This window comes from Trachurus trachurus, assembly GCF_905171665.1.
Source record: "Trachurus trachurus genome assembly, chromosome: 16".
NCBI classification, from domain to species: domain Eukaryota; kingdom Metazoa; phylum Chordata; class Actinopteri; order Carangiformes; family Carangidae; genus Trachurus; species Trachurus trachurus.
In genome coordinates, this window is record NC_139902.1 from 10026917 (window position 1) to 10040080 (window position 13164).

Here is a 13164-nt window from a genome sequence, read left to right on the forward strand (position 1 = left end):
AACATCAAATGTTGAGGTATAGTGGTGAATGACCAGTCAGTTTGAAAACCACCTTTCTTTCTTTCTTTATAAAGTTTATTACTTTTTTAAAAGAAACTGCTTGGATCGTGTCCTTTCAGCATAAAAGTACTTTTGAGAACATTCACATACACTCACCAAGCACTTCATTATTTATCATACTTAGCCTATATATACTACTGAGGAAGGCCTCGCTTTGCTCTTTGCCCCTGAGGCCACTGAAGGTCACTGAAATCATCATCATTTTATTGAAACATGATTGATTGATTGATTGATTGATTGGTATCAAGTGTTCCGTGGAAATTCCTCAAACCAGTCTGGACTGTTGACACAAGCCAGGTTGGGTCCATTGATTCATGCTGTTGACATCAGAGTGAGACTCATCAGACCAGGCTGTGTTCTTCCAGTCTACTGCTGTCCATTTTTGATGAGCCTGTGCCCGCTGCAGCCTCTGATTTCTGTTCTTGGCTGACAGGAGGGAAACCTGACATGGTCTCCTGTTGTAGTCCGACGGCCTCAAGGTTCAGCGTGTTGTGCATTCAGAAATGCTTTTCTGTTCACCCCAGCTGTAAAGAGTGATTATCTCAGCTACCGTAGACGTTCTGTCAGCTCCAACCAGTCTGGACACTCTCCTCTGACTTCTCGTGAACAAGTTCTGTCTGCACAACTGCCACTCACTGGATGTTTTTTCTTTGTTTTTCACACAGTCCTGGCCGGCCTGCTTGGCACCAACAAACATCCCATGGTCAAAGTCACTGAGACTGTTCCCATTCTGATGTTTGATGTGTTTGCTAATTGATGCTAATTGGGTGAATAAGCACTGAGTTCTTGATAAAGTTATAACCCACAACAAAGTCATATCAACAATCTAATTTTTCTTCAGATAAGAACTGTTTCCATAGAGGTGATGTAATGTATCTACAAAGGTTGGTACAGGTAAAACATGAGCGTTATGATCATTAAATATCAATGTGATTTTTAGCATTCATTGAAGCAAGTATTTACAGCTATGTGTGCTATGCTGGATCAGCTAATCACAATCAATTCAATACACAAACCCAGATCTCCATGAATATCTTGCAAATCAATTATTCTTACAATCAAGGTAGAACTTTAGTCATTTTGATTATCATTCAAGGCTAATGCTCGTAGAAAAGGGAAGTCGTCCCAGAGAACATTCGGGTCCGGCTGTTCTTCATCTACACAATCGTCATACGATCCAAAAAAACACTGCTCCCTCGGCATCCCATCAGTAAACATATTCTGGTAGCATTTCGGACTGAAGGAGTCCTGATGCTCCAAGAGCGGCTGTGTGGACTCAGAGCGCAGGTAGACGTGGGGCTGTTCGGGTGGAGGGCTGCTGCACGGACCGGAGAAGATCACAGTAGCGTAGGGGACAGAGTCACTGTTGGAACCGGAGTATCCAGGGATGAACGGTGAACCGCAGATGGACTCTCCCAGGTCACTGGTGTCCTCTGCACTGTTTAACCACAGATCATCATCTTGTTTGCTCAGTTTCATTGGGAGGTCCAGGAAGCTGAGGTGGGACAGGTAAATTGGATTGGGCTCGTCATTGTCCCAGGAAGCATGTGTGTCCTGCCAAAGGAAAATAAATAGGTCATCAGTGTTTTACATCCAATGAATACACAATATCTTAGTTAAAGGTGATTTTTAACAATAACGACGCAGCAGTTTTTCAAACAAAAATACAGAGTAGAGCAACATGGAGGCTTGTTGCATTAAACCATTAAAACCATCTTATCTGTTTTCTGCACCTGTGTTGATTCTGATGTCCACCTCTTGATGCTGCTGTTGGCTGGATCAGGAACAACTGGCCAGAAGCGGCCCTTCAGCCTGGAGACACATGAGCAGTAGAGAAAATGTGTTGAGAATAAAAGACAACTGCAGCTTCTCACCTACTGTGACACAGCGTGGAAATGATCTCACCTTTTGTGGTTGGAGAAACAAGTCATGACTATGAAAATCATCATCAGCGACAGTCCAACACCAGACGCAATTACAATCATCACAACAGTGACTGCATCTGAGAGGGGAAGAGATACATACAATCAAACAACTGATATGAGAATTTGCACACTCTGAAAAAAGGGGGGAAAAAATGACACCAACCAAATGGCTCCATTTCAAAATGAAGAGTCGACCCATTCAGACTTCCACCAGAAGTGCTCACCATCATGAACACTTCATACAGAGACACAGCGTGGAGGTCTTTCAGGACCACCCTTCTCTCTTCAGGGTGAGCAATCACAACTGAAAGAAAAGAAGAGGTCAGACATCAGATAGCACCACATTCATTAGAAATAAAAAGAGGTTTTATTATAAATAAATAAAAAGAACAAAGAAAAAGAGGTTTTAAAAGACAGACATTCAGTAATTTCACCTACCATTAATGGGTCCCTTGCCATCTGTGTAGAAGATTTTGTAGCCCTGGATAATTCCATTTCTTTGGTCTAATGGTATTTCATCCCAGGTGAGCTCAATATGTGATTGCCAGGTCTTTTTAATGTGTATTTTCGGAACCACAGACGGAGCTTTAAAAAGAAATATCTTCATTGTGAGTGATTGTTACTGCCACAGTGGTTTTATGGTCTTAAAATTTGACACTTGATATTATGTTTTTAAAAAATCATTATTCATTCATATCCACAAGAGGGCATTATTCCATCACATATCAGATTGACTGCACAATCCATGTATTTTTTACTCATATGGCAAACTCTTCTCTCACTTCTTCAAAGTTGAGGCAGCCCGACTCTCACACCTCTGCTTGCTCTTTGTGTGATTCTCTTGGCATCTTTGGTGACTTACCCTTTTGTCTTGAGTAGGCATTAACAGTCTGAGAAAGGCCTATCCCATCCTTAAACCGGGGATACACAGAGACTCCATAGGGCTTGTAGGGCTCAAAGCTTCCTATTGATGAAGGTGAAGAAGTTAGAGTGGATCAGTGCCCATAAACTCAAAACAGTGTGTACAGGGCAGGCAGGACTTGCACAGGCAAAATAAGGTTTTAGGATGTGATTGTTTGATTCTTTTCTGTGGTAAAGGATGAGACAGAGTAGGAAAACCAAATAAAAGGTGGGTAACATTATAAGCACACAGACCTTGAGACCTGCAATACAAATACTATAAAACATACCTGTTACAATAAGGCTGGACTCGTTTCTGTCTGCAATCTCAAACTGGGTGAAGGAGAGGTCTGTCATTAACAAAGGTCTCCATTCAACCACGTAACCGATGACACTTGATGTGTTTGTGTTTTTCCACTGGACCACAAGGGCTTGGTCATCACGAGGAAGGACTGTGACGTCCGATATCACCCTAAGAGCTACGGGGACAAAAATATATTTCATATCCGAGGCCTTTTCTAAACAAGTTGAAGCACTTTCAAAGATGTCAGTTTTACCTTTAGGTTGGTAAATCCGCACTTCAGTGGGGGAGGATCTCCCTGCTGCATTTACAGCGCTCAGATAGACTCTCTTTGCTTTCCTGGGAAGCTGGAAAGTACAGTAATTCCCAGCTGTGGAGCACACCTTTCCCTTTTCACCTGGCAGTTTTAGCACCGAGACGATATATGACACATTCCGGCTGTTGCCGCGGAATTGTTTTGATGGCTAAAATGGAGAAAAAAAAGGGAGAAGGCATTTTAAAGGCAGACCTCACACACCCAACTAGAGCTATAACAGAAAATACCATCAGCTTATGGCAGGTGTCAAGCACTGTGTGTGATGTGTGCACCTTCCAAAACAAGTGTATCCTGATTTGTTTGTGCATGTGATCCCCTGATAGTTTCACCCACGAGTCTAGGCGTCCAGTGGGAGCTGAAAACAAAAGAGACGGCTGTCAGCTTTGAGTCTCGTCAAAAGCCTGCATTTCTCCCCTCACTCTTTTAGAAAGTAAAACTTTTCCATACAAGACAGGTCTATGGATTCACTGCCACAGTGTGTGGAAAAGAACTCAATACATCAATTCAGCTTGGGCTATAGAGCAGAGCAATGGGAGATGTAGAACATGACATTAGCATATATTGAAAAGGGCAGAAAATGGAAGAAAAGGCAATAGATTGGAAAATGTTTGAGTGACTGATTGTGTCACTGAATTGATCTGAACCCTACCACTCTCCAAGGTGACACCAGGCTGGCTGCCGCTCCATTCACTCCAAGGGCTCTGCTGGTATCTGACTCTTATCTGGGCAAAATACCGAGTCCCATGAAGCAGGCGACACTGGTACACTGATCTGCTCGGTTTTGTCTTGTTCACCAGCATCTAACATGCACACAAGATCACACAAACCATACAGAGTTGAGACTCCCAGCGCCCACATTATGAACTTCAGAGCTGATACATGTACAGGGTGCTTGTAGCTACTACATCCAAAGTTAATCAACTAAACCTTCAGTTGATATTGACAGTGGATTGATTTACACTCACTGGTTGTTCACTCCATTGACTGCTGTCAGCTGTCTTCAATTGGACCTCAAGGTTCAGGCGGAGGTTACTCGTCCAGGCCTGGTGCTGTGATAAGCTCCAGCTCAGCTTCAAGCAGCCGAACCTCCTAGGCACGGCCTCAAGTGTCAGGATCTTTGGTGGGTCAAACTTGGCTGAAATTAAACAGTCAAGAAAGCATGCACTCCATGTTATTTGGATTTTAGTTCAAGCATTTTCACATTAAATTTAGCCTGGTTTAGGTATTACCACTTACTACTCAGTATTTTCTTTTCTTTTTTTTTTCTTTTTTTAAATCAAAACCAAACAGTCCTTCTACAACACTTACAGCTGCTCTGACAGTAACCCTACAATCCCCAGAGACACCTCTAATCTTATGGATGAAAAAAATGTTTCAACCTGAAGAAAGATGGCAGTTGGGCATTGTATTTTCTGTCGCATTCCTCTATAAAAGAAAGTTTTGTTGTATTTTTATGCAAAATACTGGGTCTATTTTTTAAGGAAAGTAAGTGTGTTGCAAGTTGGTAAACAGGTCATACATCTTTTTTTTATATGCAACAGATGGATATTCTTTTTCATACAGATGGTTAGAAGTGTCTTTGAGGATCCTGAAAATAACTTCAACAGCTGTAACTGTTGTCGAACACTGTTCCAGTGGTCACCTCTTTTGACCTTTCAATGGAGGTTACTGTTTCAACACAATAGAAACAATCTGTGAAGTGTTTCAACAACTAAATACTCTATTATTTTCACCTGCACTGATGGGCTCCAAACCAATGAGTACTGAAGCTGCCTCTCCGAGTTCATTCACCGCCTTCACATATATTTCCATTTCAGAGAAGAGGCCGAAGTGAGAACGAGGGATGGTATGGTGGTTGACTCCTGTCGGTAACTTGTATGTATAGTTCTTGTTTAAATCCCTGAAATGAAGAAATCATATTGTGGGAAACACAGTTGCGCAACCTCGCAGACATATTTTGTAAATGACACTTTAGACATCCATGACACCAAAATGATGTTTCTTCTTTCTGGTAAGTTCTTTCAGTGTATGTCTGAGTATTACCTTATCTTGGTGTGGAGGGTGTAGGTTGTGAGGAGGTGCGTCTCCAGCTGCCCAGGGTCCCAGCTACAAGTCAGCGTGTCAGTGGTGAGGTTTGTCTGACAGCTCAGGTTTTGTGGTGCTTCTGGTGCATCTAGAGATGGAAAAACAAAGTGACCATGTTTTTTTTTTTTAATAGAGTTGAAAATGAAAGTGACAAATCAATGTACATTCAACGACCACATTTTATCATGTGGATCTGACCAACTGGCATCTGAGGCTCTGTGGGACTAGTGCTATGTCTATGTGAGATTAAAGGGATACTTCACCCAAAATCAATAATTCACCAATTTTCCAATCAATGTCATGGCAAGGAAAGGTTTGGAGAACTTTCAGAGTCATCAAAACTCTTTTGGAGTTCCAGAGGGGGTCCGGCTGGCAACGGATTTTCATATAATGGCGGCGGATAGAGCTCACTTTTGAATCATCCAAAACACACACACTATAAAACATTCAAATACCTCCATACTGCTCGTCCGTACTGACCCAAGTGTCCTGAAGCCACAACATGAAAAAGTTGTTCGGAAAAAATGAATTTGATCTCTGTTTTTAGCCTTGTTGCATCTCCCAGTGGCTCTGTTGATGTTTGTTTACATCATACTTCCAATAGTTTACAACGACAAACATTTCATAGTGTTTGTTTTGGACGATTCAAAAGTGAGCACTATCTGCCGCCATTATATGAAAATCCATTGCCAGCCGGACCGTCCCTGGAACTCCAAAAATGTTCTGATGATTCTGAACGTTCTCCAAACCCTTCCTTGGCATGACGGTGAGTAGAAAATTGGTGAATTATCGATTTTGGGTGAAGTATCCCTTTAATGTTTCTTGTACTTGGTCCTTCACAAACAAATGCAAGAAAACTGCAATTCCTATGGTTTTATGCAATTTTTGGAAATAAAAGTTTAGCAGTGCAGTTTCTGGAACACATTGCATATCTGCGTAAATGACGTTCAGATGAAAAGTTTAAAATTGTTCCAAATGGAAAGTACAGCTTCTCTTCAATGTCGTGGATTGATACTGTACAAAGTTGTTATTTTTCTATAAACTTGAAATGTATGTTTTGATCCATAGATCTATTAGAACATGTCAGATCTGTGGTTTAGAAAAAAGTGATTAGTTACATTTAATTTAATGACAATATTTTTGACCTCTCATTTCTGATGTTGACTTTAACTCACCAATTCAATTTCTGTCCCAAAAAATTTATTGTTCAATGTTCACAATTCTTTGTCTGCTGGTGAAATTGGCAGCTTCATTTAATTAGCAATGAACACATGTAAAAGAAGAAATAGATCTCACATCCAGCTTTGATCTCCACTCCTCCTGCTACTTGAACAGTAGAGGTCTGTAAACAGCAGGTGAGGAACGCCCTTGTGTGATTAAAGCTTGGTATAACAACCTCCGATACCCTGCTGCTCTCGTTGGCCACGGGGCTGCTGGGAACGAAGCGATCGGCAAGGCGCCACTCTATCTGAACAGCTTGCCCAGTGACAGGAAGGCAGTCTTCTCTGATGACACAGGTGGCAGTGACGGGTGACCCCAAAGGCACCACTGAGCTGGAGGTCCGGATGTCCGCACATGGTTGTGTGACGTTCTCTGACAATAACAAAATTCATTTGAATGAGCCATGTTGAAGATATACAGTGGCAGAATTAGGAGTGTAAGTCACAGGCAAGTCAAGTCCTTCAAATAAGACGAAATAAATAAATAAATCACAATAATCAACCCCTTTTTTTTTTTTTTTTAGGTTTATCTTACTTTTAAAAATGAGTGAAAACTGGTTTTACAACTTGTAAATTTGAATGATATTTGACATTTGACAGTAGTAATGTTAATCCATTCACTGCTACAATTAATATTTTTAGTCTTATTATTACCTGCACCAAGGAGGTCATGTTTTTCACTGCTATCATTATTTATTAGCAATAAATGCTGAATATTTTAATCATTCATGTGTCAGTTTTTGGCCTTGGTGGAGGAATGCACTCTGCTGAATGCTATTCCAGTCTTTTCTATTAAAATCTTACTCTTGCATTATGCAATGCAATACTACGTTCTCTTTCCTCTTGCAATCCGAGTTTCACTACTTTTACACTTAGCTCTTTGTTATGATTGCCTGTTCACAGGCCGTGCATAAACGAACACTCAATTATGCTTCAAAGACAAACTCTGATTGATCTAAAAAAAAATATCAAGAAAAATGCAAACACTTGATCAAAAAAGTCCTTTATCAGAACTCTAAGCAAAGTCTAAAGTTAAAAAGTCATGAATAACAAGTCAAAGTCAGGTTGAATCTTTTATCAGTGGTCATCAAGCAAGTGCCAAGTTCTCAAATTTGTTATGCGAGTCATCTCACCTTTTATAAATTATTACTGTTATGAAAAAAATCAACAGCTTTATATTGAGTTTTGACAGACCCTGAGTCAGAGGAAGAGCAGGTGTAATAGCAATTGTCCTTGTAACTGCTGGTTGGGTATTTCCATTTAGATTTGTTATTTCATTCTGAGAGCGACACTCACCGGCCCTCGCTCCGTTCACAAATGCCGCCAGCATGACAATCACCAACACCCATATGGATATCATGGTGATAAAACCTGTTAGGGAGCCAAAATGAAATGCATTATTCTTAAATTACAAACTTTCATGCCCTATCAAAACAATATTTGAATTACTGTCCCTTCCCAGCGACACGCTACATTGTGTGAAGGAGGAATTGAGAGTGATACCGTCTGTCGCTTCTAAAGACACCATCAGTGCAGTGTTTCAAACTGTTTGGTATGGCAGGCTGATGTGAGCAAGTATGTGATCTCCATAATGCATAATATCTCAGTACAAACAGACACCTGGAGGATGAATTCGGTGCTTCACCGAAACAGTGGAGGAGAATCTGCAGGGCTGCCTGTGTAAGCTGTTTGCAGAGCAGAATAAAACCAACCCGTGCAACGATACATGACACACTCATGAATAATGATAATTCGACATTCATGACAGCTTGACTCCAAAATTATGTAGCATGATTACACATATTTTAAAATTAAAGCTTTCGAAGTTGTGACAAAATTAAATTTCAATTCTCTGCCGACAGTAAAAAAAATAAGTATTTTGTTCACGCACAGCAAATCTTTCCACCTGCACTCTTCTATTAGAGGGATAAACCCACCAAGCAGACAGGAACATTGTAACTGCCAGTTGTTAAAAGGTAATCATCCACATTGGGCATGTGCTCCATAGCTTATTGGTCATGTATCATGATCAGAAGGGGAGGTGGGGGGGCTTGTACACTAAGCAGATGGAAGCAATTTTCTGGCATATTAAACGTCTGATATTAAGTCAACAACCTGCTTCTTAAAATGTAAAACAAGTACAACAAGTACAGGTGTGAGGGAAGTTCAAATGGATATTGAGGACTGTGTTGTTTTTGAATTACTCACCATTACACAAACATGAACGTTTAAAACTTGTTGGTTCACAAAGCTCCACCAATAACACACAGACATGCCTTCACAGCTCCACTGTGTCTCTGTGTCGAACAAGAGGAGAGACAAAGCAGTGATAAGTCTGAAGCAGGGCTGGGACTTTTCAATTGAGCAACAGTAAATTACTGGACAACAATGTTGCCTGAACAATAACACTTAGAGATAGGCTACGTGACACCACGGTGCCACATATGAGCAGATGTGGTTTTAAGACATTTCGCAAGCAAGACATGACGTGAAGAGGAAGATTTCACATGTGAAACTTGACATTTTGCATAATATTACATCCACTAGACATTACTTAGACATGGAAACATGTTTTTTGGTAAGATTAATTAATTTCTTCAGTCGTTTCAGTCATTTGTTTCTGTCATGAACATGTTTGAGAACAGTCGTGCCAGTAAGTGCGACCACAGCATTGAGAAACTTCCTGTGATTTTTGTCTCCTTGTCTACTGACGAGAAGTCGAAGAACCTGAAGGACATTACGTATTCCTGAGGCTAAAACATGTGGGCCACATCTAAATTCATGTTGTCAACAGACTCTCGAGAGTTCAATTCAGCTTATTTCTGGTACAGAATAACCTTCCACTTTTGAGCAGAAATTTTATGTCTGGACTGTCAAATTGCAAGCGACCCCATGAGACGAGGAGGTATTACTTGAATAATTTGTAACTATCACTCAAACTCGCAGACCGATCGCTGCCCTCAGTCCACAATAACCAACTATTTGGTGAAGTCTGTGTTTAGCGATGTGAGGGAAATGGAATTTCTGCCTCCTTCTTATCAGCAGTGTGCATAAAGGCCTCCATTTTCCTCTGCTTTCCCTCTTTTTCTCTTTTTTATACGGTTTCTGCTTACTACTAATAGGTAATTGCCTGTGGCTCTGACAAAAGGCAACTGGGAAAAGGAGAAGGAGCGAGGGGGTGGTGGTGAGGGGAGAGTAGATATGCTATTAAATTTGGAGAGTATTTTGTCAACAAACAAAATTTGCCTTCTTTAAAAATAAGAATTGCGTGAATTAAGAGTTGCTATTTTCAGTGTATTGGCCAATCATGTTGCAGATCTATTGACATTAAGATGTTTCCTAGATTCATTTTTTTTTCTCTCAGTGAGTCATGTCACCAAGTGAAAAGAAAAACATGTATTTTGCTATAGCCGCTGTTTCCTTTCCCGTTGGAGGTTACAAAACACCCACTATCAGGATTTGGCAATATCCTTGACACAGAGTGCAATGACAAACTTGCCACTGTTTCCCCTTTTTTTGGTCTTATTTCACACACTAAGCACTGTGTGTTTAAATATGGATTTCAAAAAGGGTTAAAGAGAGCTGTTTGTGTATTAAGACAGTTATTAATGAAAGAACAGTTCCTTGAAGCTATGGCACAGAGACATTTTGTGTCAGCAGTTGTAAAACTCCCAAAATCTAGAGAGGAGGAAAGAAATCAGTTTCACATCCGCTTTTCAAAGGGATAGTCACACCATAAACATGTTTAGCATATTTTAACACACTAATAATACTGCCATAGTGACGCAGTAGCTGTGCCATAATGACTGCAGCTGACATAACTTATATGACGTGAATCATATGTACAAAAACAAAGTGAACAAATTATTTGTAATAATTTAGAAATAACAAATGCTGTTATGGAACATTTTAAGTATGTTTAAATTACACTTTTACCATTGAATTTCAAGCATCATTATTTTAAAAGGATAATTTTATCTTTAAATCCTAATTATCTTTTGCTTTAGGGTGTCATGTTTGTTTAAAAAGAAGAAGAAGAAAAGAAAACGCTGGCCTCATTAGACAGGAAACTTCAAAAGATGATAAATGGCACACGTACAATAGAGAACGGCTAAAAAAAAATCTGATTAAGCAAGCGTTTTAAATTAAATTAAGTTGATCTGTCCTTCAGCTGGATCAGGATACAACTCTCCAGCCTGAACCTGTGTCACCCAGGAATAAGTTTTGCAAAGTTTCTCTTTTCAATCTGTCTCAAGGATCAAAATGAAAGAAGCAGCAAAAGGCTTGATGTGAAGATAAAGGAGCCATCAGAGAGGGCTGCCACTCACCACACAGCAGCTGCAGCAGACCCAGAAGGACGAGTGGCTCTCATCAGTCCTGATAGCAGAAGATGAAACGGTGGAGCTCAGAGAGGTTCAGATTGTAAGGGCATATGTGTATGTTAGCCAAGCAGCCAGAGCAGCAGCAGCAGCAGCAGCTACATCCTTGTTTTGAATTGGTGAAACTTCACTATTTTCCAGGAAGGAACACATGACTGATGGGGCCCAGTTATAGGAGAGAAACATGCGTCGTTTTGGTTTTCTCGAAAGAGGATCATTGAGTAGTTCAGGAAAATCAATCAAATCTAAATTCCACAATTCTACAAATGACATTGGACATGTCACTTCAGATATTCTGTAATTTAAAGACTCACATAGGTAACAACAATGAAATTAAGAATGGCTTCTTAGTCAGTCTAGTTTTTTGGCAACGCAAAGTGTATCCTATCTAAGCCTGGCTAGTTAGTAGCCTATTAGCTTTTAGCAGGACTGATTTGGATGATGAAAAGTTGGTGAATTAGCTTTAACTCCAAGGTTTGCTGACAGTGTGATAGCTAATTAAAGCTAGCTAGATAAAGAGCACTCTCACAGCAGTCTATTTTGTAGGTACTGTAAATTTTCAATGTTTTGTTGTCCATCATTTTATAACTATATATGAAAATTAGTCAGCTCTGACCAAATATTCAGTGATATTGGCTTTGTGGGATTGTAGTTGCTGATGGAGGCTGACTTATACAACTCTCTGAGCTGCTGTGACTACAAAGGGACTTTATTTTATGGTCTTTCTCCACAAGGTGTTATTATGGGGGCTGTCAAATGCCCTTCAATTTGACTCTGAAGAGCCGTCCAGAGTAACGCAGTAAGTCTGGTTTGGCCTGACCCCTCTGTGTTGAATGTGACCTTTTAAATAGTGGATCTGCTGTATCACTCAGCCTGCCTCAAAAAGCTGCCATCTCCCTCTCTGCGTCTGTCCAAGCCTTTGTGAGCATGGTAATAGAACAAGCTTTTAAATAGGATTGTAAACTGTGCTTTGACCCCCCAAGGGCACTTGAAACTACTTGCCATATCACGTTTATTAGCTTATTAAATTGTAAAATGATTCTCTGGCTGACGCTTCAATTCAAATGGTGTGCGAGGTGAGTCAGTGAGCTCACCCACTCAACTTTTAATCTAACAGCTGTAGCTATCCCTGCCCGGTCACTCTGCCACCCTCAAACAGATAATGGAAGCTAACTGTTCATCAAGAGGCGCACGGCGGTAGGTTTCTAAATAGGTAGCAACAGGAGGAAGGGAAAACGCAAGCACTAATTAAAATTACATTAACTGGTTATCATGCATTGACATATTTTGCTTGATCTTTTTCCTAATCAGCAGTAATGAACAAAGTGTTTTCCATCCACTGGGTATTACATGCTACGTTTCAGTGAGCAGTAAAATTAGCTGAGGGCCCCGAAGCTAAGCTGAACTGATGAAGCTTTGCTAGGTTTGATTACGGCCCTTGTTCTGTACTTAATATAACGCTGTCTCCTCTTTAGATTCTTATTCACATTAGAGATGTGACTAACCTCAAATTAGTCACTGCTGGATATATCCTTCCATATCTATCCAATGTTACACAGAGAATTACAGTAGTTAACTGCAATCACAACTGCAGCAATCAAGGCCTCTGCTCATCATAGATGCACGGCTACAATCACTTCTAAAAATATATTGTTTTTCAATTGCCCCCTTTTGTTGAGCAATTGCAATTCCCACTATTCTGCCCAACCCTGCTGTGTCAAACATGAACAAACTGTACCCTGAATACTCACAAACAGCGCCTGAAACTGTTGTGAAATCAGCCCTACAACCACAAAATTGAGTCACCGATCACTGGACTGTGTTTGTCTAATGTATTCAGTAAGAATCCTATTAAAGCTGGGTCATATAGTTTCAGGTCTAAAACGGCATTACGTGTTTTACCAACTTGTTTAAGTGAGAAATATGTCATGTCATGTAAAAACTAAATTAACTTTATAACTTGTAATCTGAATACATT

General features: G+C 40.3%; 1 protein-coding gene across 1 annotated transcript; it reads right to left on the minus strand.

Moving 5' to 3' along the window:
• Window positions 1-207: 207 nt before the first annotated feature.
• csf3r (colony stimulating factor 3 receptor) lies at window positions 208-11317 on the minus strand. Its single transcript, XM_083988932.1, has 17 exons — window positions 11136-11317; window positions 9016-9104; window positions 8104-8178; window positions 6884-7180; window positions 5546-5675; window positions 5236-5402; window positions 4468-4637; window positions 4152-4302; window positions 3775-3857; window positions 3443-3650; window positions 3176-3364; window positions 2848-2949; window positions 2424-2570; window positions 2149-2289; window positions 1966-2062; window positions 1794-1872; window positions 208-1614 (listed from the first exon to the last, which is right to left on the minus strand). The coding sequence occupies exons 3-17, from the start codon at window positions 8165-8167 to the stop codon at window positions 1132-1134; spliced, it is 2508 nt and encodes an 835-aa protein (XP_083845058.1). The 5' UTR covers window positions 8168-8178; window positions 9016-9104; window positions 11136-11317; the 3' UTR covers window positions 208-1131.
• Window positions 11318-13164: the final 1847 nt, after the last annotated feature.